The sequence below is a fragment of the Cornus florida genome, unplaced genomic scaffold (genome assembly GCF_030987335.1).
Source record: "Cornus florida cultivar Cherokee Brave unplaced genomic scaffold, ASM3098733v1 CherokeeBrave_3.0.0_Hap2_Chr10, whole genome shotgun sequence".
In the NCBI taxonomy this organism is placed as follows: Eukaryota; Viridiplantae; Streptophyta; class Magnoliopsida; order Cornales; family Cornaceae; genus Cornus; species Cornus florida.
The window spans coordinates 55,934,638-55,962,604 of NW_026775580.1; the positions used below are offsets into that span (position 1 = coordinate 55,934,638).

Genomic DNA, 27,967 nt, shown 5'->3' on the forward strand with positions numbered 1-27,967 from the left:
TACATATATAGACATATGTATGTAGAGGATATACACCTAGACCAAATTGCTCCATTCATAGTACTATCACAATGAACAAGAAAAATCCCTAAATCGATAGTACGTATCCCTGCAAATCGAAATTCACAATATTATCACAATAATAAGAATAAGGCCTAAATCAACAATTAGAATCTTAGCTCTAAATCAACAATTCGAACCTAATCCCTAAATCGACAATACGCACCCTTGCAGACTAGACATCATGATCTCTTTACTTTATGTTGTCTTCGCCACCTTGCTCATCCCTTCCTTTGCCTTGTCAATTGTCGATTTTGGTTATGCAAGTGTAGTTCAAAGTAGTAGTAATCGACGAGAACGTGAAAGGGACAACACTAAGGTTTTTCCCTTCTTTATACTTAGGATTGTTGGTCGTTGTCGCGTCTAGTTTTGATAGACTCTTCATATTACAATCCTTCATGTCATTGGGTAAGTTTTATAAATATCAAATAAGTATGAAACAATTTCCTTTTATTTAAGGGCATAAATGTCTTTTAAAACTTCTGATGAGAGTAATTGTCCGGAGATGTCACTTTTGTCCTTAAATCGCACTAACCACAGGGCAGGGGTGGTGTTGCACAATTTTTTATTTTTTTTTTGGTCCTGGCAATAAGAAACAGCCATACGATATCTACAAAGCACAAGCGAAGAAAACTATCATACGCAAAAGTATAGGACAAACACCAAACAAAACCACCATAATATGAGATATGGGCACAAAGACCCTACACCCAGCAAAGTATTCCACGTCCCAGCCCAAACTAAGACCCATAGTCAATTGGTCCTTTGTAATTGCAGGCCATAGATATGGGCATAAAGCAAGACCAAACTGACATCAGCCCCAGTGAAGAGACCCATCATTTCAACCAGGTACTGGACATTATATTGATCTATAAGTTGGGAGCCCCACATTCTAGAAAAAACCATCCTTGCGTATTCCCCACACAGCAACAAAGGGAACTTTGACCCAGAAGCCAAAAGCGGTCCCCACGTGGTACAACTGTAATGATTTGGTCATTTTTACTCCTTTCTTTTTTCTCAAATTTTATGGATAAATTTTTTCCGTTTAAATTCCTTTTCCGAGTTCTGTTTCTCGTCACTAGGTGTCGTCTCGAGTGCTTGGAAATGGTTTCCGAGACTCTTTCCTTTGGATTGACAACTTCCTTTAAGGACCGAGTCATTTTCATATTTTCACTTTTTGGACACTATTCACTTTTTGTCTTTTTCCCCGTTGGTCACTTTTTGGTACAACCTCACTTTTTGTATTCGGAGTTGGTTTTTGACTTCACGTACCTTCATTCTAAGTGATTTTCATGAAATACGTATCTCTACTTTTGTATAAAGGTATTCTGGTTGCTCTAGGTGTCCATGGGGGTATGGATGTATAGTTCTTCAGAAACATTTTATTTTCTTGGGGTGTTTTTCATATATATCTTTTGAAAATATTTTATTTCAGGAGTTTTTAAGAAAATATTTTTGGAAGATATTTTCATTCTGGGTCATTAGTGCAATTAATACTTTTTGGAGGGGCCATTGTGCAATTAATAAAAGTTATTGTAGAAATGCCTCGTTTTGAGCCTGGATCCTCGTACGGGATTCATTTTCACTTTTCATCAAGTCGCGTACTCTTAGAATTTCCTTCTGGTCATTTTTCCCCACTTTTACGGTTTCGAACCCTAGTTGCTGCCGAACTTGTTCAGGGCATATCTCTCTGTTCGGGACTCAATTTTTGACGCCGTTTCTTCCGTTGTTCATCTTTTCACATTTTGGTTCCTTTTCATTCACGGAGTTTTACAGTTTGAGAGCGTCTGGGCGAATTCCACTTTTTCGGACTCGGTGGGACCCATTAGGGTCACTTTTAGGGTTTTTCTATAAATAGGGGGTTAGTAGATGAAAAATCAGATTTTTTTTCTCTCTCTCTCCCCCTCTCTTGTTCGGCAGCCATGGCAGCCTAAGGGGCTGCCACCATTCTTTCTTCTCCTTCACTCTCTTTCCTTGGTTATTTGCTTTGAGCCTTAACGTTTATCGTAGTCCTTGATGTGCTCTTCCTTTCCCCCTTATTAGAATCCATTTTCGACCACTTTTGAGTTTGGGTTTCAAGTTCGGGTTTGGATTTTCATGGTACCTCAAAGTTTAAAGTTGTTCCTTTTGTTGTCCTCGACATAACCCCACGGTATGGTCGGATTCAGAGCACTTTTCTTTCAGTGGGAATTGAGATTTTCATCTCAAATTGAGGAAGGGGATGTCTTAGGTTTATATCTTGGTTATATTAAATGTATTTCATGCTTATACAACTTAATCACATACTTTTGAATTAAATCTAGAAACTTTATTATTTATTTTTCTTGTATGGGATTTAATTCTTCCGGTTGGTTATAGCTTAATTTAAACTTGTGGTATGCTATTATATTACACCTTGATATGTTCATTGACATATATTAAATTGAGAGCATTTGGACAAGTATTGAAGTTTTTATTTAATATTTTTCTTGAATGAAAATTTAATTTATGTAGCCTTATCTAGCTTGAAATTAATATGTGATGTCATATTATATTAGGCCCTAGTATACTCTTCAACATATGTGAATTTGAGAGTATTCGAAGATGTTTTAAAATGTAGAGATAATTAATTAATTTATTTCAAGTGTACTATTTACTCCATCGGATTTCCGACTTGATATTATTGATGTGCATGCCATATACTTTCACATATATTAAATCGGGAATATTTGATTAGGTTTTGAAACCTTTCATTTATTATTTTTCTTGTATGAAAGTTTAATTATCATGGTTGTAGCTTGCATGTAAATCACTTGTATTAGGCTATTAAATCAAGTCTGGACATGTTTTATAACATACTTTAATTTGAGAGCATTTGGATGAGTTTTAAAATCTAGAGATTTTAATTAAAAGAATTAATTAAAACATATTCAATGGTTCATGAGCTTGATTAAGTTTCTAACTTGATATTCATGATTTCCTTGACAAGTTCCTTCACGTGTATCAAATTGAGAATAATCGGATAAGTTTTGAAACTTATATTTAATTATTTTCCTTATAAGGAACTTAATTCACATGGTTGTAACTTATATTTCATGGGACTTTTAACTTTTTATCATATATCTAGACTTCTTGTAACTTGACTTCATTAATGCGTTTAATGAACTAGCACAATTGTCTTGGAATGATTTAATTATCCATGTATTGCTTAGTAAATAATTAAATCATTAATCTTATACCTGTGGTATATTTACATCAATGGGTTCCTTGTGCTATAAATACTAATTTGTAGTCTAAATAGATGTATACTACGATTTCTTGACATTTCACATGCTATTATAGTTGAGGACTTAGGGCATGACTTGTGTGTTCTAAAATCTTGGTTGTGCATGGAATGTGGTTTAATGCATTACTTGTATCTTGATACACTTTTGGTTGCACAACTTATTGATTTTGGAACTTGGGATATCAATCAAGATTTGACATAGCTAAGACTTGGTTCTAGTACGGGAGATAGAGAGCTCCCAACACTATAATGCGCATTAGGGGAAGGTACCCATGGGTTAGTAGCCCTAAAGTGATCCCAAGAGTACGGTTTTAATCCGGGCGATATCCGAGTATCTACATTGGTTGATTTCACTTTTTAAATTTCAAGTTGTTATTCCTTGAAGATTTAAACTTGTCGTGTTAATTGGAATGTTCCAATCTTATTTAATTGCATAGATATTATGCATTATCCTTGATTTCATGTATTATTCTTGTCGTGTTAATTGGAATGTTCCAATCATGTTAATTGCATTGATAATGTGATCCTTGTATTCAAGTACCCTTCTTGTCATGTTGTATGGATTATTCTAAACCTTGTTCAATTTCATTGATAATGCGATTCATGCTAAATTATAAACTTGTCGTGTTCTTTAGATTATCCCAACCTTGTTCAATTTTATAGACATCGTGATTCATGTTGCTTCATGTTGATATGACTTAGGAATGATCATTTATAAGCATCTTAACTTAGATTCTAGGTTAAAAGTTGATAACTTTGGATACCTATGTTTTGTTGCGTTACACTATGTGCTCCTATGTCGTTTAAATTGCATGAATGATGTATTTTATACTAAAAATACTTTAAGGTAGCTTATGATGCTCCCTGAATCTCACCTTGACATAGACGTTAGGTGGCATGAGCCCCTTTAACATGTTTCACCTTAAGGTGATAAATTTGTAAAATGTTAGATCTATGCATGCTTATCTCCTACGAATAGCTTTATGTTACTCACCCCAAAGTTACTGGGGACATTTTTCAGGTACGAAGACTTGTTTCATGATGCACATCATTCCTTGGATGACTTGTAACTTTTAAGTTTCCATTTCGTGCAAATGTTAGCATGAAATGTCATTTTGTAGCCTTATATGTCAAAACTTGTATCCTTGATTCCATAAATGGAATGTGTACATAAGTACACCTTTTGTAATGTATTTGACATGTATAAGATGAGGCCGGAGGCCAATGACATGTATCTTGTATCCTATGTAATTTTTAATTTCATGAAATATTATGAAGATATTGAAAAATCACAAGTCATTGTTTCACCATGGTTGCATTTGGTATGGGAATTCCAATTTTATTCTTCCATAGAGTCTCATTAATCATGTATGAAGTGTGGCCAAGGGCCAAATGGTAATTTGAAACCATTTCATAATTTTGGTTTTCAAATTTTTCATTTCTTGTTTATTTTTGTCATTTTGGCCGTCGAGGGGGTCGTATTTTGCATCAGCGATATTTTTAAGCCGTGGACCATTGTAGCACGTCCTAATAGGTGAGTTATATCTGCGTACATGGTCGTTTCGGGACAAAATATTTTCCTTAGTGATTTGAGCCTCTTATGGACTCATTTTACCTTTTTTTTTTTGCATAATCTGGTCTTAAGGCATTTTGGAGTTTTCCTTCGAAAATTAGATTCCGGCCTTGATATGGTCACTTAGAAAAAGTGATTTTAGGGGGGGTTTCTTCTTCGCGTTTTTTCAGAAAATATCATCTTGGTACCGGAAATCCCTCGCGAAGTTCAACTTTATGTTTTTCATTTTAGCAGTTTTTTGACCCTCATGACCTGATTTTATGGAGGGGCATTCTGGGCATTTCACAGTGAGTTTTTTTTCATTTTTTCCATGCTGTCGAGTAGAAAACTTGATTTTTTTAGGGGGGGTTTCTTCTTTGTGTTTTTCTAAAAAATGTCATCTCGGCCCTTAAAAATCCATTTTTTCCTAAAAAAACCCCTACTGTCAGCTTTTTGCTGAACTGTAGTACAAGTGTACGGGTCAAGTTTACGGGTGGTGGATCTCGTAACCGGTTACTTGTACTTGACTAGAATTTGGTCACTTCTGTTTTTGCCTTCTAACCGGTTAGAAAGGTCTCCTAACCGATTAGATGGTCTTGGGTTGACTATTTTAACATTTTTACCCATTTTTCTTCCGTTAGACATATCTTCTTCGTCCGGACTCCGAATCCAGTGATTCTTGAGCCTAAGTTTATTAATCTTTCGTTGTTTTTCCAATGGTATGCTCAGTAGCACCCACTTTTATTTTAGAAATGACTTTTTTGCCCCTAGTTCATTCTTGTCCGTTTTTAGAACGTCGTTTCCGCATTTATTTTCTTTGGGTTCTATGACCTCATTGAGGGTCACATTAGTGTTTTAGAGATGTGTTGTATCTCTAGAGACCGTTGTTTCATCTTTTGTTTCCGCATTCTGGATTCGTTATCGGATCTATGTTGTATCTCTAGAGACCGTTGTTTCATCTTTTGCTTCCGCATTCTGGATTCGTTATCGGATCTATGTTCGGTTCATCACAGTATGCACTAGCCTAAAAACCAGGGCCGTCACAATAACGATAGAAACGAGGGGAACCTTGGGTTGTACGAAGACCAAACGAAGGGAATTGACCAATCGCTGGCGAACCACCATCATTATGAGCCTCGTCTGTAACAACAAAACACCACCAAGAACAGAAGGCAGTATAAAACCTATGCACCGAATGATTTCCAGCCTCACAGATCTTTCCGGCAACAACCAGCCACGACCCATAGTCAATGGTGGCCGGAGGAGAGACAGCGTTGATTGGAGCAAAAGAAAGGAGCAGTCAACCTGCTGCAAGAACTTGTCCAACACACAACCACCCTAAACACGGAGCTTGTGGACGTGAGAGAAACACCGGCACGTAAGACCAAGAAAACGACGCACCACAAGAAACGAAAAATCCAGTCCCAAAAAAGGTACCCGACGACAAAAAAAACACTTGTAGCAAACAACCATAACCCAGAAGCCATAGCCTCAAACGAAAACTCAGCACTTATAAGCGATTGGCCAGAAAAAGTTAGAAGTAAAATAGAAGCCAACAAAACCAACCCAATAACTGGATCAAAAGGTAAAAACAGAAAAGATTGGCCCATAAGCCATCCACCATTCAATACAGTAGATCCAACAGCCCATAGGACCCAAAATTCCATCTGATCTGACCGACCAAATGAACGGTTTCCTAAATTGAATGGGGAATCCATCCCATAGAAACACACCAACTTGAGAAACTCAAACTCTGAAGAACAGAGCACCTCTATGAAGAGAGGAAACATAGAACTCCGATGAACAGAGAGGGCGTGAACAGTGTCAGTAGAGAGAATTCCGCCGAAGAGAGGGTTAGGATATCTAATCAATCAATCTGATGGGGGTGGTGTTACACTTTACCCAACAGTTTATTAGCATTAGAACATAAACCAAACCAAATCATACCAAAGCACTGGAAACTTAGGGCATGTTTGGCACATGCGTTTTGTTTTAACCCAAAACAAAACAAGTGTTTTGAATAATAATCGAAAATATGTTTGGTAACGTCTATTTGTTTCAAGATTTTTGAAAGCAAAAAACATACTTAGTATAAAAGTGTTGCAAGTTTGACAAATATAATGGTTAGTTTAAAATTTTCATTTAAGAGTTTTTCTATTAAAAAATTTACTATTCATCGTTATAGTACCAAACACTACAAAGCGAAAACTTACAAAAACACCAAATTTGTGTTTCGATTTTTGGCCACTATTCACGAAACATTTCGGTACTATGCAAAACAAAATAGTTTTTACCAAACGCATTTTTTCCATTGTTCACTGCTACAGTGCCAGATAAAAATAAAAACAAAACGCATACCAAACAGGCCCTTAGTAATCACGAATACAGACACGACAATACGGAAAATCTCAAAACACATAGGACACGGATAGTTATAATAATAATAATAATAATAATAAATTTTATTATTATTTTATTTTAAAAATAGTAATTTTACTTATTTTATTTATGCAAATCGTAAATGAAATCATTAATTTAGAGCTTAGAGTTAGATGTTTGTTAATTTTGTTTTCTTAGATTTTATATTATTATTTTAATTAATTCATAATATATTTTAAATTGCATTAAATCCCATTCTTCAAAGAAAAAAAAAAAATAGAAAACCACTCTATCGTTGTCTGAAATTGTCCAAAACGTATCTTTACCGTATCCAAAATGTCTCCTAGTCGTGCCCAAGAAAAAAAATATTCAAAACACTTCTAGGTGTGTCCGAGCCGTGTCTTAGTGTCCGACACCGCCACGGCACCCCTAGGTGAAGTGTCTGTGTTTTCCAGCTGAAAACATTTGAAAGAATTCATCATGGATTCCTATCACTTTGTACCATTCTATGAATTAGGATCCTTGAAATCAGGTGCAGTATACTATAGGTGTTGTATTGCATCAGACGCCCCATAAACATCACACTTGTGATCTCTCACGCGTGTAATGTTTATAGCCGTCTAATGCAATTAAACCTTGGAGGGATCCAGACTCGCTTTTTATTCTCCGTGAACTTCTTGCAAATCACTACACCATGCAAACTGTCACGGGCCTCAAGTTTTTGCGCAGCAAGACGGCCCGTGCGGCACTCCTCGCAGGGCTCAACCTATACGACCTCCACATCAAGACTACATACTAATTAGTTTCGGCCTGCCTTGGCCCTCATCAGGGGAACTACTCCAGTTCCCAATCAATTTGTGCAGGCGAAAGCCACATGCTATCGTGTGAGACCTGCACGCTCCTTTCTTGAAACCATTCTACTCAAGTGCTTCTGCCTACCTATAAGAATGAGTGTTGTCCTTGCACCTAGCGTCGTACAAGGTTTTGCCCCCCATGACAGAAACGTTATTGAAAGTGATTTCGAATCACGAATCATACACGAGAAGAAAGGATCACGACCTAGCAACAACCAGGCCAACATACATCTTGTTAACTTAAAATCGGTGGATCTGGTAGATAAGTAGAATCACGTAATGATGTTTTAGTGTAATTTTTAAGTGTATCTGATAACTTTAAGTTTGTTATGTAATTATAAATTAATGTTTTTTTTTTTAATATGTTTGTTTTGTTGCATTATTGTTCAAAACAATTTAGGCGTGTATGATAACTTAAGTTTATTATGCAATTATAAATTAATGTTTTTTAATACTTTTGTTTTGTTACATTATTGTTCAAAAACAATTCATGCGGTTCATGTAATATATTTTGTTAAATGGAAATACTATTTTAAATTTAGTATCAATATTTCACCCTATCCTTCTGTCCTTATTTGAGTTTGAAAATCAAATAAGGGAGTCATTTTATACAAAATATACTTCACTTTTTTATTTTTTTAAAAGGAAATGACAAGAAGATCTTTAAACTTATTAATATATCCTCCCTCATTTTATAATACCACATCTACTCTTTTCACTATAAAATTTTCTTTTTACCGTATTTACTTTCTTTATTTTTCCGTTCTTTTCACAAAATCCCCAATCTTTCAATTTTATTATTAAAAGGGTTAAGACTTTATTTATGAACAAGTACATGGTAAACTTAAATATTTAAATAAATTTTAAATTAATTCTTAAAAATCACATCGGGGAAAAAAAAAAAAAAAAGAAGAATAAAAGAAAAGAAAAGAAAACCACCTAAACTCAAAACATAAAATAGAAAATAATTTTTTTTTATAAAAAAATTTACCATTTCCATCACCATCCAATTTAATTCTTAAAAGTCACATCAGGAACAAAAATATCTAAGCGTCAACTCAAACATAAAAGAAAAAAAAAAAAAAACCATTCCCATCACTATTATCATCAAAGGAGTTTAATTTTTCATGAAGTTTTAATAGTTATTCAATGTTTTTTTATGCTAATTAGATCCAATTCTATTATTTTTTATTTGTGAAATCTTTCATTATTATTTACAAAGATCAATATGTATTGCTTTGAAGATTGCCGTTAAAATTGACTACTCTTTCATCCCTGAAGTGAGGTATGTTTAGGTGATGCACTAAGGGACAAAAGGCAAAACTGAATATTAAATTGTAAAATATCTGTAAAAGCAAACTGAGTGGACTGCTTTGTGTAAATAATAATAATAACCTCCATTTCTCAATTGCCGAAGACATGCACTAAAATTTGCAAGTATATAAAGACAAAAGTGTAACTGCGATCGAGAAGCCTAGAAGTCAAGTAATGATGGTAGAGAGATATGCCCCAAGCAAATTTGGCGCTAACTGGGGCCGAAAACCCTAAAACTGGGGAAAAACGTTCGAAAGGAAATTCTAAGAGCACACGATTCGATGAAATGTGAAAACGAATCCCGTACGAGGATCCAGGTTCAAAATGAGAAGGAAAATCAGATTAGAATTCAAAGTTACCTAATCTTGCTAAAAGACCTTGAACCGGTTCAAGGAAGGCTAAATTGGTTCAAGAAGGTCAGTGAAAATTTGAAGCAATTGATGAAAGCTTGAACCAGTTCCAAAACTTGGATCTCCAGAAGTCCATTGCTGTAAGTTTAATTCCTCCAATTAGTTTGGGTAGCAATACCACGCCTACTCCAACTCCTTCCATTGATCCCATTACGGTTTTCCCCTCTTTTGAAAGTTTTAACTAGACTTACTCCTTCCATTCCAGAGGTAAATCCTTTTATCTTGAATTTTTAGCATCATTTCTTCAATTAACAAAAACAAATAATAATCAAATCTAATTACATGAAATCCTTAATTTCATCTATCTTTGCTATACGAATTCATGGAGAGTGCTCTTTATAAACATGCCAATGATTAAATCTGATTTTGAATACCAAAATATTGTTGTCATTTTGATATTTTATTGCACAGTGGAAAGGCTTCAATCTTGATTTTTTTTTATTGTATTATTATGAAAAATTTATTATTTATTTATTAATTACCGAAAAAAAAAATTATTATAGGTTCTCCGCAGATTCGTTCGATATCATATGGGTAAGGTTTGTTGTTATGCTTTATAGGTTCAGAGACTCCAAAGAAGGAATAAGCGGAATACTAGAAAGTGGTGGAAGAGGCTTAAGTCTAGATTTTTATGGAGAAAAATCTGTGATTGGAGTGGAATTGAGTAAATAATTCATTTCAGCTATTGAAGATTCGATATCAAAATCTTCATAATTGAAGTGATTCAGACAAACTTCTAAAGGATCCTTGGATAAAATAATTGGGAGTGATTCTTCAGCCAACTCATCAATAACATCAAGAAAGAAGAATTCACTATCATCGTGGTGAGGATAAGGACAAAAGGCTCAATCCATCATGGCATGGTTGGATCGATCACAATGTGATCGATCGGAGCTTGGGTTCGATCAATCACAGAAGGCTTCCACACCACTTTACTTCCACTTTGCTCATTTCTTCCACTAAGTTTTAGATTGCTTCTTTTAATGCTCTAATTCAGCTGAATTGACCTCGCTGAATATGACCTGTTTCAGGTAAGAAGACGTGGTTTCAGGATGCACAATATCCTTAGGTCGTTTTGTGGACTTGAAGTATTTAATTCATGCAAATGTTAGCATGAAATGTTATTTTTGATTTAAAATGTCAAAATGTGTATATTTGATTCTAAATATGTAATGAGCACTTAAATGCGCCATTTGGGATGTATTTGACATGTATGTAATGAGACCATGGGCCAATAATATTTATTTTGTATTATAAGTACTTTTATTTTCAAACTATTTTATTGAAAAATAGAAAAATGACATATTTTAACTTCACTACATTTGCACGGGGTGTGGGAAGTGCGCTTTAGCACTTCCATAAGGTCTCTTGATTTATGCATGAAGTGTGGCCAAAGGCCAAACGGTCTTTTGAAACCATTTTATAATTTTAAGTTTCGAGTTTCTCTTTTAAAAGCCATTTTAGGCAAAATTTGAGGTTTAATAGGTGATATTTTATATTTAGCGACCATTGAGGCCGTAGGCCATTGGAACGCGTGTAAATATGTATATTACGTTTGCATAAATGCTCACCTTGCACAAAATATCACATTTGTATGAAATGGATGCTTGTTGGTCTCAAGTTTTCCATTTAAAGCATTTTCTTTGCATTTTGAGGTTCGGATAGGTCGTATTTTGCATCGGACATTTTTGGGAGCCGCGAACCATTCCCGCGGGCTTAAAATCACTATTTACATTTGCGTGCATGATCGTTTTAGTACACAACACCATTTAGGGTCAAATGAACACTAGTGCAAAATTGTTTATTCTTTTTTTTTCAACGCTTTTGACCTAAAATGATTTAGGGCCATTTTGGAATTCCCATTGAAAATTTAATTCCGGCCTTGACATGGTCACATAGAAAATGTGATTCTAGGGGAGGTTTTTTCACAACATTTTTCCAGAAAATGTCGTTTCGGTTTTGAAAACCCTGCGTCAAATCTGATTTTCTGGTGCAAACATGCATTTTCAGAAAAGTCTGTTTTAAGGGTATTTTGGAGATTTTACGTCAAGAATAAAATTTTCTTTCGACATGGTCGGCTTAGAAAAATTATTTTAAAGGGGTCAGCATACTTTCGATGGATTTTTCAGCAGTCGATAAATATAACTTCATCGGTTACTTCTTCCTTAGTGGCATCATGACAGGAGGACTCGACAAGTATTTCTCAAATGCCCTTTAGTTTGTGTCATCCCATTTGAATTCTTCCAGCGGCTTCAACTTGAGTAAAGATGTAAACAAGTAGCATATTTTTCTACAAAAGTTAGACTACTCATTTCATGAAAATCAAGGAATATAGATGCACGTGAAGTCGAAAGTCAAATCCAAACTCAAAACCCTATTTCGGGTCTCCGAAACCGTAAGGTTACCAAAAAAAAAGAATGCCGAAAAAAAGGAAAGAAGGAAAATGACTGGGTCATTACAACCTTCCAACCTTAAAGGGATTTCATCCCCAAAATCTGGCGTCGACAAAACAGAAGGCCAATTCATGATATGTACAGAGTACATCTCCGAGCATCTCCCACAACACACTACATCGGTGATCCCAAAACCGAAAGAAGGCACAAAAAAAACCAATGCCACTTACACTCACGTACTCATGACACAACACACACACACAACAACATTTGCCAAAAGAAAATAACTATTAATTTGTAAATCTAGGGTTACAGGTAGCATTTTCTTTAAGGCTGGAGTACAATAGTATAAAATCCAACTGTTGTTATTATACACGACTGCATCCCATGCAAAGACATTAATTTCTAAAATTCAATTTACATAGAAAATAGAGAAATTTTATAATCCGGAATAATGCTACAAACACGGATGATAATTTTTTTGCAATTTCAACACTAGCATACAATTTGAAAAAAGAAAAAAAAAAAAAAAAAAAAAAATCACTTAGCACACGATAAGAACTTTTGTCAATATTTTAGTAGGATCTGTTTTCAAGATGGTGATTGTCGTATCAGAGAGTTCGTAACGAAAAAGCATTCAAACAATTTTAAATCTTTTCATAATGCGTTACTCTCGTGTATTTGTCTTTTTGTTATTGAAAAGACATTAATTTTGGACTTGGGACACCTCTACAAAGCGTTAGAGAAGTTGATTCCGAGATCAACAACTAGCTACTAGCTAGCTACTCATGTTCAAGTACCCAAAAGATCTTTTATTTCTTTTCAGTATCTTCAACGGTCAATTAGATAGATTTAAGCAAATGGCAAGAGAATATGTTTAAAGTGCAATGTAAAACAAAGGTATCTTGTGAATTTCGAACCATCTCAAACCTTTTATATTATGTATCAAGTATAACGTAATGGTATTCTTCCACCTTTATGGTTTAAGTCCTCTTAAACAAAGTCTGAATGAATTTTTTGTCACGATATAATAATAATACAATTTCCATATTATGTGGAATGGTTCATGTGCATGATAGAGATGGATCAACAGTAGGAGGGCCAAGTGGCCAACTCATCACGTGAGGCAGTCGATCAATCTGAGTTGGCATCTATCTTCAATCTGAGTTGGCATACAGATATAGATTCGACCACATTTGGACCTTCCATGGGACAAACCCTACTTCCCAAAATGGCATTCCACAAACCTGTCATCACAAGACTCATGACTGACCCCCCATTACATCTACTACTGGACCATCCAGTGCAATTCGAGAACAAAAACATTCATGCAATAACAATGTAGAGTGCAATTTGAGGAAGCAATAACGATGTAGACAGTCACACAACTTATTTACTTTGACAAAGCAGTATCCATACATCCCGCTATATCGAGACATAACACAAAATAATAATTCCCATTGCCGATGCATGGGTAACGCGTAAGAACGTGCCCTCGGAAGGAAAACAACATCTGAAACGACTGCTAAAGGAATACACACTTACCAATTATTTGTGCTCTCACCAAATTTTCAGATACTAAGCATCTTTTCGGCCAGAAAACAATTCAAATCCAATGTAAAACACAACACTACCACACTGTGTCGCCCATTAATCCAATATATCGAACATGAAACATCTCTACAACATTACTACTATACCTGAATGATCACTTGAGAATGATGCATCTAATACCGACACTGGCCTTTATCAATGATGCACACTCCCAAAAGATGTGTTGCACCATGCACGCGCGTGTGAGAGCGAGAAAGAGTGTTTTTACAATGTAATTGTAATATGTGATTAATTAGTATTGGCATGACTTGCACAATAGAGATGTTAATTATTTTGCTTTATACATGATTGCATGCCGTACATAATACAAAAGCACCTGAGTTCTCTTTATACTCAAAAAATCGTCAGATTCCTAAAGCCTACCCAGTAACATCCAAATCTAAATGCTCAAATGTTGGAGTATATTTTGCAATACAAAAGAAGGAAGCTGTAGCAAAGAAGTTGGCTGTCGCGGTGAAGGTAAAAGAAAAAGATATAAAGAAAAAGAATATATATATTTTGCAGTGCACTCATGGTACAGTTGAAAACTAATACCTCACTAAGAGAGGTGGGATAACACCGTCCGTATCTTCTGCACAAACCGCATTTCTCAATGCTGCAGATTTTATTTGTAATTACTTGTTATTCTTTCTTTCTGTCTTTATAGCCTCATAGGATGTCATGACCTCTTTGAATTTCACTTCAGCAACCTCTGCAGCAAAATAAAAGCATCAAATGTTGGACACTCCATGAAAAGCAATAACATCTGGCACAAGATCACTCAAAATCCAAAATGCAATTTGCAAGATTCTAATTGACAACGGTCAGTGGATACCGACCTTTATTATTTTGATTCTGATCTGGGTGGAACTCCTTTGCCTTTGTCCTGAAAGCTGTCTGCATAGGGAAAATGAAAAATGTTTACTCTTTCCTTTTCTTGTGTCCAGATAATAACTTGCCAGTGAAATAGAACACACAAGAATTCATAGTTTTATTCTTTGATGCACTCAAATGAATATTAAATTGTTTGAACAAGCATGCAGCAAGGTTGTTCGATATAGAGATCCTCTCGCAAGAGACTCCAGATCATTCCATTCGGAAGAAAGGACGAGTTATGCATATAGAGATGAATAGTGCCAGTAGACAACAAAATTTGAAATACAATACCAGATCAGATAGAATAGCAAAAAACCATTATACAATCACCAGAAACCAAAGTGCTGTAGTAATTGCAATCATCATGCAGCACAGAGGCAGATCAAAAGATCTTTCTTCAGGTGAGGGGAAAGCAAGATTTCGTACTTTATACATGTAAACTGTTTAAAGCAATTTCATAATTTATAATACAGAATTTTTTATTCTATTTATTTTATGAATTAATGTTTTACTCCGTTACATCAACTCTTCAAAAGAATGTGAAATACCCATGTCGAACACAAGACACTCGGACAAGGATATGGAATGCGTGTCCGGCACATTTGATCCGACATTTACCTAAAAAGCATATCCAACAAATCACTTCTATTATATTATTGCTTCAAAATGAGTTTTCCTTATTTTAACACTGACGTAGAAAAGTTATTTTACTCCAGAAAATAATAGAAAAATAGACTATTTAGCAACTGTACCTTACAAGTGTACCAAGAGTCCAGGTAATATAGAATGTTTATAATTACTGGATAAGCTCATAACATTCCTTTACCTATACAGTAACGAAACAAAACCCATTAAGTCCAAGATGCTATACGAGTGGATCATACTCCCTTATGTTTATATGAGTTATTAAAGAAAACAAAAAACAAAAGGTTTGTAAATATTTCACTTTCCTTTTCTATATTACAAAAAATTAACCACCTAAATAACATTACATATTTACATGTCATTATAAGGTCTTCGAAGATACATATTTTTTAATTAGTAGGGCTGCAACTTCCAGGCTGGGCCAAACATGAGGTCTGCCCAGGTACAAGTTTTACCAGATTTTGCTCAAACCTGACCTTGAGCCTGAGGATCAACTCATCTTCATTCAAACTCAAGCTCAACTTTATGAGCTTCTTCTTTTGGTTGTTCCAAGTTATGACCCCACTTTATAACATGAAAACTGTCAGCTTAGATTGATTGTTTAAAAAAGAGAGTGACCTTACGCCTCACATATAACAAAACATAAATAATATATATACTCGAGTTACGGTGGGTTGTCCGGGATATCTATCTGCACACAGTGTGAATTCAGGTCGGGCTTGTGTTTTCTAGCCTAGGCCCATCTTGGGCTTTAGAAAGGACCGGCTGGCAAGCCTGACCAAACTTGGTGTGAGGATAGGGCCAGCCCCGCCTGCCAATGCTGTAGCCCATTAATTAGTTTATGTTTATAATATAGAAGTCTCAAATAAAACAAATCAGACGTTAATGTAAGTTTTATGTCCCAGAAGTACAAAATGATAAATACAATTATAGAATCACTAAATTACTATAATTATTAAGACATGCATCAACATATCTGAGTTGATTTGAATAAATGACTAGTCTGCTAATATGTAATAATTTTTAGGGAACAATATTCAACATGTATTCTGATAATCAAAATTTAGGTTCTGTGGAGAGTGTAAACTAGAAGATAATGGGGGTACAAGGAAAAGTAATAAAAAGAAACAAAAGAAAATTTGTTGGCACAAATGGAAAGAAGAAAGAAGCGACGAACCATTATCAAACTAAAAAACTCCAGATCTGCAGTCACTACATAAGTAAAAGAAACTCGAGTCTACTTTGCAAACTTGGGAGCAGGGCGAAACTACCAATAAGTATAAATTAAGTGCAGGGCTTCCCAAAAAATAAAATAGCTTGGGAACAGCTTACTATAGATTACTCAAAAACCTTTTTTTTTTTTTTTTGGGTTTGTTGTTAAAGCAGCTCATATGGATTTAGTAGAATGGTATATTTGATATGTAGCCTTCCTGTTATGGCTGAGAGCGAGAAGGATTTTTCTTTAGTGTTGGAGGATTTAAATGTTAAAGTTACACCCTCTCTATCAGCTTAAACTTTTATGGTATGTTTGGTTGGAGGGAAGGATTGAGGGGGATGGGTGAGGGGGGATAAATGAACTTTTTCGCGTTTGGTTGGAGGGAAGGGAAGGGAAGAGGGAGGAAACAAGGAGGGATTTGTTATTTATGTGTGAATAAGAGGTCATCAAAAAAAAAAATTCCCCTTCTTTTAATAAATATTGATTTATCAGAAAAAAAAAAAAAAAAAGATCAACAATCATTCATAGTCACTCTTTTCTCCATTTTATTATTATTATTATTATTATTATTATTATTTCAAAATGTAGAAAGGAGACTTGAATTGTGTTGTAAGCAAGTGGACTTGATAAATTATCACCCGAACAAGAGTAAAAATTATCCGCACAACTTGCAGATTCAGATATCTCAATGCTGTTACATAATTTGAAATGGATATCTAATTTTTATAATTTTTAATAATGAAGGTATATTGGTAAAAGACTAAAAAATCTTTTTTCCTTCCTTCCAACCAAACAAAAAAAAAAAAGTGTCACCCCATCCATCCTTTTTACTATCCATTCCATCCAACCAAACAAAAAGTGAGGGAGCATTCCCTTCCCTAGGGATGCCTCATCCATCCCTCCCCCTCTCCCTTCCATCCATTTTTCCATCCCTCCAACCAAATGGATCATTAGAGCAGATGGTTGTTAACAAGGTATCAAAGCCAAAGGTCTCGAGTTCAAACCTCACCGTCACCCTGATAATTAAAATTGAAAAACATGTGAGGGGGCATATTAGAGGATTTAAATATTAAAGTTACACCCTCTCTAACAGCTTTTTTTAGAGTAGATGGTTGTCAACATTTAGTTATAACCTAAACTGAAAAACAAGTACTCACAAATAAAATTAATATTTTTTACAGTTTTAGCCGGGTTCGTATGGCATACTTTTCAAGTAGGTTAACCTTCAAAGCTGAAAGTGGTGACATATATTCCCTTAAACTATAAAATAAAGAATCATTCATTAATTAAAAAAAAAAAAAGACGTCATCTACAGCTTTTACAAATTAAATTGTTAATAAACTATTAAGGATCACCTCCATGAATAATGTTCACGAAGGAGCTTTATATAGGACCATATTTCTATCAATCAAGGGCCAATGCATCTTTAACCAGTAGCTTTCACTTGCTTCTTTTTGGCTTTCCTCCCGTCGTCCTGATAATTGAAAAGAAGCCAGCATCTTTCACTTAACAAAATGGAACTGCTTTAGACAACTTTCATGACTCATCTACTTATTAGCTTGTCTTGTATAACTTTTGCCTTTGGTTTCCTATGTATTTGAATCAATTACAAAGCCTTTGAATCAGTTTTCTACTAAATCCACTCAGCTCCAATTCCATGGTTGACACCCTCTTCAATGTTCACTTCCTCATAAATAACCAACAAGAATCACATTGTTTCTGCCCCCTAAAAAAATAAAATAATAATAACTAAAAATCTCAAACTTTTTTCCTAATCGTATAAAGTAATTTGGATATATTTTTTATCTTGGTGATCATTTAACTTTAACATTCTAAAGAAGCTTTTGGTTTCTAATGCAGGATTACTTAACTCATGTTTTATCAAGTATATTTACAGATAGCATGCAGCCATACACCATGCATTTCAACCTAATCCTCCTTTAAGATGAACCAGATATACAGCAGGTCACCGTAGCATTCTGTTCTCAGAACCAAGACCTCAAAAGCACTGTAAAGCCACATACAGTGTGGAGACGGGACAAAATAATATTTGCTTGGGAAACTTCAAACCCAGAACAAATTCATTTTTATCAAATAGTGCGCAAATCCACGTATCAATGTGTCAAATAAGAGTACAAAAAGTTCCCCTTTTGAACGCTTTTTTCGTTTCTATCCACATTTACTTATCAAATATATATATATATATATATATATATATATATATATATATATATAAGAGTACAAAACATTATTTACTTGATGCAGCAAGGTTGTCAATTAAAAAATTCATGTCATATTGATGCTTTGAAGCTGCCAACCATGACAACCAAGAGTTTTGCAGGCAATAACAATGTGACTTCGTCACTCAGGATTCCACCAGTTTCCAAGAATGTTTATGCCCCATCTCTGGGACATACTACCTCATTCAAACAAGAAATCTATGTTACATGGACTGGAGCATGTGTATGAGGAGCGTCTGTCTGTCCAAGTGTTGAACATATATAAATCGCAAATCTGAAGATAAAGATAATTTCTTTGAAATGTGTCCAAAAGTCAAGTACGGGTAAGTACATAAGTACTACATATTTACATACATCATATTTTAATAGTGTAATGTATGATGTTATTGTTCTCTAGCGATATTCTCAATTAGAATTTAACTTAAATTAATGTCCCAAGCATTGGAATTCATTTACCTCAACAGTAGGAAACCCATCTTTTCTATCAAATTTGAGCTTATTTTTATTCTTCAACCATCACATGTACAGAATCAAGTATCTAATTTGGTTTGTATTGTGTCAACAAGGGTACTTTGAGGGGAATACAAGAGTCCAAACACAAAAAAAATTCTTCTCCTACATCACTATATTGTACCACTAAGACTGTTTTAAACATAACATGAAGAATGACAAATATTATTCCCCATGGAAATCCTTCTTTACTGATCAGTTTAAACATTATTTTTCTTCCTTTAAATTATGGTAATTTTTAAAATTTCTCAATTGCTAGATGAATATCTGCAGCAATAACATTAGGATTGAAAAAAGAGAAGAGGTTAACAATTTATTTTCCAAGTCATTCTTACAATCGCTGGCTTCTTGTTTAGACAAGTACTTATATAATGCTCAAAATTATCATTCTAGAAAGTCCATCAATTTAATTGCTTTGATTCAAATAACCATGGGAATTTATCATTGCTAATTATATTTTTTTCACTAAATTATCTATATCATTAAAATACTTATTGACCAATTAGTGTCAATTAAAGGAAATAAGGTAAGTAATAATATAAAATATTTGTGTTATTATTCAAGACTGGCAAGGAAAAGAAAAAGGGAAACCAGATGTAAAAGGTGAACATGTAAGCTATGGCTAATACCTTAATCTCATCATCTGTGTACGGTTTAGTTCTCAACCTGTTGCATATAACGGGAAAAAATGTTAAGATCTGCATTTGAAAATTGTGACATAGACATGGTTACATTAGCAGAAATATTTATATTCAAATGAATCACCGTTTCCTGATATGGAAGAAAAAAGGTGAAGTACAACTGACATAATTATCAAGAACAATAACTACTTCTTAAACTGTAAAAGGAACATGAATGACAAAAACCTCAACGCGCACCATTTAGAGGATAAAAAAGTGTATATCATGTTTACTCATAACAAGTCAACTACAGATTTGCACCAAAAGCACATGTTTTCAGCTCAATAAGGTCTCTTATATTCTAAAGAGGATTATGGTATTTAGCAACTTGTCGCAGCCTGTCAATAGAAAAAGACTGTTTGGGGTTGTAAAAATGGCTTCAACTTCTCTTGTAAGTATTCTTTGCCTCAGAATCACATGGTGTTACCTTTGCTTTAGTTTTTTACTTCACATTACTTCTTGAAAAATAGGGGGAGAAACTGCTAAAACTTTAGGAGGACGTATATATATATATATATATATATATATTTTCCCTAAGCACGTATATATGATTTTCCTTTTGTTGATATACAAAGCTTACATATGTTGGTCATTTTGTTTCAAGAATTTCAAATTTTACAGAATTGTATATGAATGATAATTTCAACTGGAGGGATGGCATTTAATCATTTGTTCACTATAATTCAACTTATATATTGTTGATCTCATTTAAATTTAATCTTGGAAAAATTACTGGCCAATACTACTTTTGCACTCCAGAGACAAATAAGTCCTATAAAACTTTCATATAACATGAAGACCTACTTTTGAGAAATATTTCCAACAAAGTTCTGTAACTAATACAACTCCTCTTTTACCCTTTACATATTTCTCTTTCCATCCCCATCAATTAATCATAACAGGTTAAAATTGAGACTAATAAATGGATTTGAGCATGACACGATCAGTTCCATACATGTTTACTTTGGCGAATGGAATACCTAAGATGTCATATATGATATTTAGGTAATTTTCCCCAAACAATTTGTGCTAAACAATTGAATGAATAAAATGAATTCAACAGAAAAAAAAAAAAAAAAAATCATGTTATACTCGATTCATAAAGATAAATTTGACGCACATTTTAGATAACATTGTCTCAATTTCATAGAGATATATTTCTGATCCCTGCAATCTTATTTTATTTTTTTAAAAAGATGTATGATTTTAGAAAATCTAAAAAAAATGGAAACAATTCATTTATTATTTATATATGTTATGCATTATAAGTATTCGTTGTATTTAACATGTCATGAGTAATTCTATGGACAATGAATTTGAAATAATTTGTTAAATATTTTAGGAGTACTAATTCTGGTACTATTTTCCTCTAAATTGGTATCAGTTATTAGAAATAGAAGCATAATGGATACTTTAGTGACGAAAGGGCATTGTTGGTAATTTAGTAATAAAGGGCAATACTGGAAAAAAGTTCATTAATTTGAACTTATTATGGAATATTTCTCAAAAGTGGATCTTACTTGCCTCATGAGAACTTTTTTAGATCCTATTTTATCTTTGGAGTACAAAAGTAGGACTAACTAGTAATTTTCCCTTCAATCTTCTATTAGTTTCCAAGCAATTCTTTGATAAGCAATGGATTTTGTTAAAATAATAAACAGAAATCACTGGGGGCAATCAAATCATCTACAGTAAAATATATGAAAAGATGAAGAATCTTCTAACAAAATAGTAATAATTACCCAAAGCCAAAGATGATACAGGATCAGATGAGTCACACAAAATAATACGTTGAAGCCATTTCAAGGCCCAAAAAGATTTCTATAACCTGATCTAAACTTACTTTCTAGATCTCTTATAAGTGAAATAATTTTATGCCAAAATTACCATTTGTCTTTTGGATAAGAGTTAAACAGTTTCTTTTACAAGTATGTTGATTATCAAGAGAAATGAATTTATTCAATTATCATTTGCAAGTTATAAGTATATGAGCCCTTAGTTACATGGAACGCATGAAAAGCTTACACAATGCAGTAAACATCTCACCATTGCCACGTCTCCAATACCATTTCAGATTGGACTTACAGACTACAACCATAATAGATAACAAAGAGGTAGAATTATATGGTCACTTTGAGACCTATTAACTCCATCCTAGCAGACACTTGCTCTCCATATTAATAAATGTCAACAGATGCATCTTAATACTTATTAATTAAGCTGCAGGATTTGATTAAAGGTACTTCGAGCAGACATTTGCCCCAAGGTTGCAGATTCCAAAGACTATAAAGTTGCCTCGTTGAAGAAGTCCCTCAAATAATTTGTTAATTATTCACAGAACACTGCAATCATCTCTTTAACATGTCTAAAGTCTCCATAGGACTTAGATCCCCTAATGGATTCCGATTGCAAAATTATTGGGCTTGTAATCTGTCTCTTGCTATAGACAATCCCAGATTTTCCCTGTATGGATTTGGCAGCATGGAGACCAAATACATCCATGTGCAAATTATTTCCAATGACGCCCCCTATATATACACTAGAGGCACTTCTTCAAAACAAATAAGTCTATGTTGTTGGGATTTGTATTGGAAGAACTCCTTCCTCACAGATAAAGCCTTGCCTTAAGTGAAAAACAACTGCAATTTTGGAGACTGCAAAGGCATCCTACTGTACATCATACACAGCTGAAGCTGGAAGCAGGACTCAAGGTGGTATATACTGCTAAATGAAAACTCATACCTCGAGGTACACAAATATGACATCCCTAAAAACAAATTGCTTACTTGTCATATCTCACTTCAGGATACACAGATATGGCACAGCTCATTGGGAACCTAATGGTTACATGGCTAGCTTGTTGAGATCAAAAACACAAGCCAGCACAGTTCGACCTGATCTAAAAAGGCAGAAACAATTAGACTCTCAGATGGCATGGAAACATTATGAATAGACCATGTCTAAATTTTTTTTTTTTTTTGGATAAGTAAAGATTGTACAAAGAAGCGTTCAAAAGGGAAACGCATCCCTCAAAAAATACACAAGGCCTAATAGGGCCTCTAAACTCGAGAGGGTCCAAAAAATCAACCATCTCCTCCATGGATTTATAAAATCTCCTTGTAAACCAACAAAAAAGAGTGTTAATAATAGAGAACTTCAACTCCCCCATAGCAGTCTCCTTTCCTTTGAAGGATCTCCTATTTCTTTGAAGCCATAAACACCACCAGACGCAAAGAGGCATTACCCTCCAAAAATCACGGATTTGGGTCCCCACTATACAACTTCGCCAAGCCTCAATCAAATTTCTGGGATATCTGGGCATAACCCACTGAATCCCAAACACACTCAACAGTAAGATCCAGCAATCCCTAGCCAAAGACAATGCAAAAGAAGGTGATCAACCGTTTCCCCATCCTTCTATTTATTTTTTTTCCCTGAATGAGTTTTATTTTATTATACAAAATAATCAAAATAATGTACAAGAGGAAAGAGTGATCTAGCTTTGATCACATGGAAAACAAATGAAGAGATAACCATCTGATGGGGCATACCCCATACAGAGTAAAACAAAATTAAAGAGACTCTACTACAGCTCCAGAAAAACAATTGCCATTCTAGATAAGCAAGTGCCTACAAGGCAACCGTTTCCCCATCTCTCTTACACATGTAGCACCAATTGACCACTATCTGTCTTCTCCTTCTCAAGTTATCCTGGGTTAAGATCTTCCCTAACACTGAAGTCCGCGCAAATCAAAATAAAAAATATATTAAAAAAAAAAACACTTTGAGAGGAGCCTTGGATCTCCAAATAGCCTTCCATGGGAAAGACTCCCCATGGGCTTCCGTAATGCACCTGTAGATAGACCGAACACCAAAACAACCCTAGGCAGAAGGAACCCAAACCCATGAGTCAAACATCACCCGTAAACTCTAGTTTGCACACCATTTTCGAAAGATCAATGGCATTCTCGATCTCCCAATCCTGAAAGTGCCTCAAGAAACATATGTCCCAAACTGTTCTCCCACTATCAAGACAATAGCAGTCAATCACAAAAACATGTATGTCCATAGCAATACTAATGAGCCTAGGAAAAGTCATGGCAAGATAGCGATCGCCACACCAAATATCCTCTCAAAAGTGGATCACCCTCCACCATGTCAACTTTACTAGAATACCGCCAATGGGACCAAACCTTTAACCCATGGAAACATCCAATTCAAAGCAGTGGTTATAGGGAAAGTTAGTCACCTTGACCACTTCTACATCCTATTGGCTCAAGGTTGAGGTTGACACATTGACCGGACAAAACCATCATGTCAATATGAGTACCACCCTGTCCTCCTTTGACTACAAATATCCCATATTTTACACAGGTGAGATCTTGACCTTAATTCCTTCATGATCTTAAAAACCTTGGAAGTCACAGTACCCCTTTGCCTCAAAAAGCTTTACAAGTGCTACATGACAGTTTTGACCCTGACAAGTCTTTAAAGTCCGCTTGGTTAGAGGGAATCAGCTGGAAAAGAAAGGAAATAGAAAATTTTTAAATTTTTTTGGACCTTGGATAAAATGAAAAGGAAACATAAATTAGGATTTCTGTAACTGCCTACTTTCCCTCAAAACATTTCCTGCACAAAACACGTGAAAAACATGCGAATTTTATTTTCACGAGAAAGGATCACTTTTTTATTTTACATTCCTATTTTATCCAACAACTTCATGGTGGTTTTTTACCCAGAAACAACTTTATTGTTTTTGTACTGGCTTTCAAATAACAGCAGTCAAAACAAATTCAGTGGTTTTCTACTGGGTTTAAAGAACTGCAGACCAACAATGACTTCATCGTTTGCAGGGCCTGAATTAACTGACTTGCATTCCCTATGTATGGTGTTTTCCATCAGATATGAAAATCAAATAAATAGTAGTTTGCAGGGTCTGAATTAACTTGAAAACTCCATCCTTTTTCGATATATATTATTACTAATTAATTCTTAAGTTATTGATAGCATTATACTGAAGTTCGTTCATTTACAAAATACTGAAATATAAAATCTCTCAACTTGTATGTATTTTTATTCATGGACCTCATTACGGGTCAATTAGACACTAAAAATAAGGAATCGACAATTGGCTAAACAATTGGGTATAGAAGGACCGGTGAAACACAAATTTACTTATTATTATACTATTTTACAAAATAAGGGCAATTTAGGTTAGTATAAATATTTTTTAGTAACTTTCATGCTATCCAAACAATAAAATGGTATTTTCCTACAATGATAAGTGTTTAAATGTTGCACATTTCAGCACCTAAGTTAGGGTATTTTAGTCTTTGCATTTATCTTAATTTTATTTTGTAGTCCTAATTTATGTTTATGTGTATTTTAGGGCAATAAAGTTCAAACGGGTTTAAATTGGTCCATTACCGCATTTTTGGAGTCAAGCTAGAGCATCGGGATAAATTCTAGAAGAAAACAAGGATGCAGCAAACGCCGCATCCGAACGCCATTCCTCACGTCCGGACGCGAGTCTTCCATATGCCGCGTCCGGACGCCATTCCTCACGTCCGGACGCGAGTCTCCAGCATTGACCAAGTTACAGGATTGTCTTATTTTAAGGGTTACAAGATTTTAGTTTTTGGGCTTATTTCTGTAACCAATGGGCTCTAATAGGGTTTGTTACTTGAGAGAAACAAACCCATTATTTTTAGGGTTAGTTTTTTTTTATTATTATTATTTATTATCAAGTATTATTCTGTAATCGATATTACGCTCTCTCTGGAAAACACGCGAAGGGGAGAAACAGAAGAACGGGCTAGGGTTTGGAAGAAGAAGCTCAGAGATGATGAAGCAGATGATGGAGATTGTTCCGTCTTCGAATCTGTCAATCATGAGTGGTTGATTCTTCTACTTAGGGTTGGATAAACCCTAAGCATGTAACCTAATTTCTCTCTCTTTTTACTTTTTGGGGATTTAATTGTATAATTGATGTATAGTCTTGAATAATATAATTTAATTCTTTCATTTGATTATCTATGTCAATATCATGTTGTCTTATGTGTGTTTAATTGGTAATCACTTTCTACACTTGAATTCTTTGTTAATTGATTCTTGTGATGGCTATGCATGGTGTTAATTAGATGTAATTGTGTTTTGATTTGATGGAATTTGCTTCTACTAGATGGATTGTACTACACAGTTAATTTAATTGGGTTAAATTCTTGTTGAATTTAGTTAATTTCAGCCTTAATTAGTTTAATTGCACTTGCATTCCTAGGTAAGTAGACAATCCATGCCTGTGTTTGAAATCCATGCTTATTGTCACAATTGCATTATCTTCTAGATTAATGTTTGTTGAAATTGCAACTTGAATTGATAAATCATACTTTGAATTGGTGAATTGCACTACACTTAGTTTAATTGTCGTTAAGTAGTTGATTCATGCTTGAAATTGATGGTTTACACTTTTCATTGCAGTTGTTAGCCACATTTAGATTACACATTATTATTTCCCCAATTAGTTGAAAGTTAGTGAGTCAGGGAATGTGCTTAGTGGTAAAGCCTACACCCCAAGTCTCTTTCCAATCTTTTAAACTCCATTATTTTATTGCAGTCACTTAAGTTAAATTACTTTTAATCACAAAACAAAACCCTTTTCAGCAATCACATAAGCACTAAAGTAGAATTCAATTCTAAAAACCTATAATTATTTAGATCTCTTGGGACGATCCCTGCTCACTTCATACTCGATAGTATAAGTGTTTAGTGGTTTTATAAATTAGAAAATATGATGCCCACTTGACATTATTTCTAAACCTAAAGTGTTGTGCATTATTTTGTGTACACGCTCGGTCGCATCATAGTTTTAGCGCCGTTGCCGGGGATCTAACGTTTTTTTTTAAAGAATTGAATTAGACATTAGTTCTTTGTTGATTGTTTACTTTAAAGTCATTTTATTTTTATTTTCTCATTTGATACTTTTCAATTAGGTACTTGAAGCAAAGTAGAGCAAACGCTGGACTTAGAAGCAATTAAAAAAAAAAAAAAATTGAAGTTGCTTAATGACCATCTGTAAGTTCTCTTTAATTTTAGTACTTTAATTGTTTACCATCTTGCATACTTTGGACAGCCCAATTGGAGGCTTAATTTGAATTGTTTTATTTTTAAATCCAAGCATACCTTCTTGTAGAAGGCATCGGCCCGTGTAGACGCATTTATTTGTTTTAAGTGCATTGATATTATTGAGGAGTTTGGGAACATCGTCCTCTTTAAGAAGTAGGACTAGGGATAGTTATCCTAATCTTCCAACTTTTGATCTTTCATCACCTTTAATGGAAGACCCAGTAGATTCAATTGTAGATCCCATTGAAGATCTTGGTCATGTGGATCATAATGGTATGCACCACCCACCACAAGTTCATATTGTGGATCCTCAAGGTGTGCATCCACCCTTAGGAATGCCACGGCCAGTTAATCCTGTGGTGCAACAACTTAATCTAGGGATGCCAAGGCCAAATGTTGTTCCCCCAATTGGTGAGCAACAACAACAATATGTTCAAATGGCATACCCTCAACAAGGTCAAATGGCATACCATCATCAAGGTCAAATGCTATACCCTCCTCTCAATCCTCCAATGGTCCTTAGGGATCATTACACTCCAAATCAATATAATGCACCCACTTGCATTCAGTTGCCAAATTTCCGTGCTCATCATTATGAGATTAAGGCTTCCACCATTAACATGTGCCCCCTTTTCTATGGGTTGAGCAATGAAGAGCCTTATAAACATTTAGATGAGTTCTTGGAAGTTTGTTCCACCGTAAAAATCACGGATGTTCTGGAAGAAGTCCTTAAAATGAAGCTTTTCCCTTTCACTCTTCGGGATAAAACTAAATATTGGTTTAACAACTTGCAGTCAAATACAATCACCTCTTAGACACAATTGCAACAAGAGTTCCTAAAAAAGTACTATCCCGCAA

At 34.6% G+C, this 27,967-nt stretch overlaps 1 protein-coding gene across 2 annotated transcripts in view; it reads right to left on the reverse strand.

Annotated features, from left to right (window-relative positions):
* Window positions 1-14,099: 14,099 nt before the first annotated feature.
* The window catches only part of LOC132278487 (uncharacterized), a 35,379-nt gene continuing 21,511 nt past the window's right edge, over window positions 14,100-27,967 (reverse strand). For both annotated transcript variants that reach the window (XM_059780279.1, XM_059780280.1), the window contains 3 exons: window positions 19,937-19,973; window positions 14,660-14,717; window positions 14,100-14,532 (listed from right to left, as the gene is read on the reverse strand). In XM_059780279.1, the coding sequence (XP_059636262.1) occupies window positions 14,456-14,532; window positions 14,660-14,717; window positions 19,937-19,973 (172 nt within the window). In that variant the 3' untranslated portion in view covers window positions 14,100-14,455. The remainder of the gene's footprint in view (window positions 14,533-14,659; window positions 14,718-19,936; window positions 19,974-27,967) is intronic.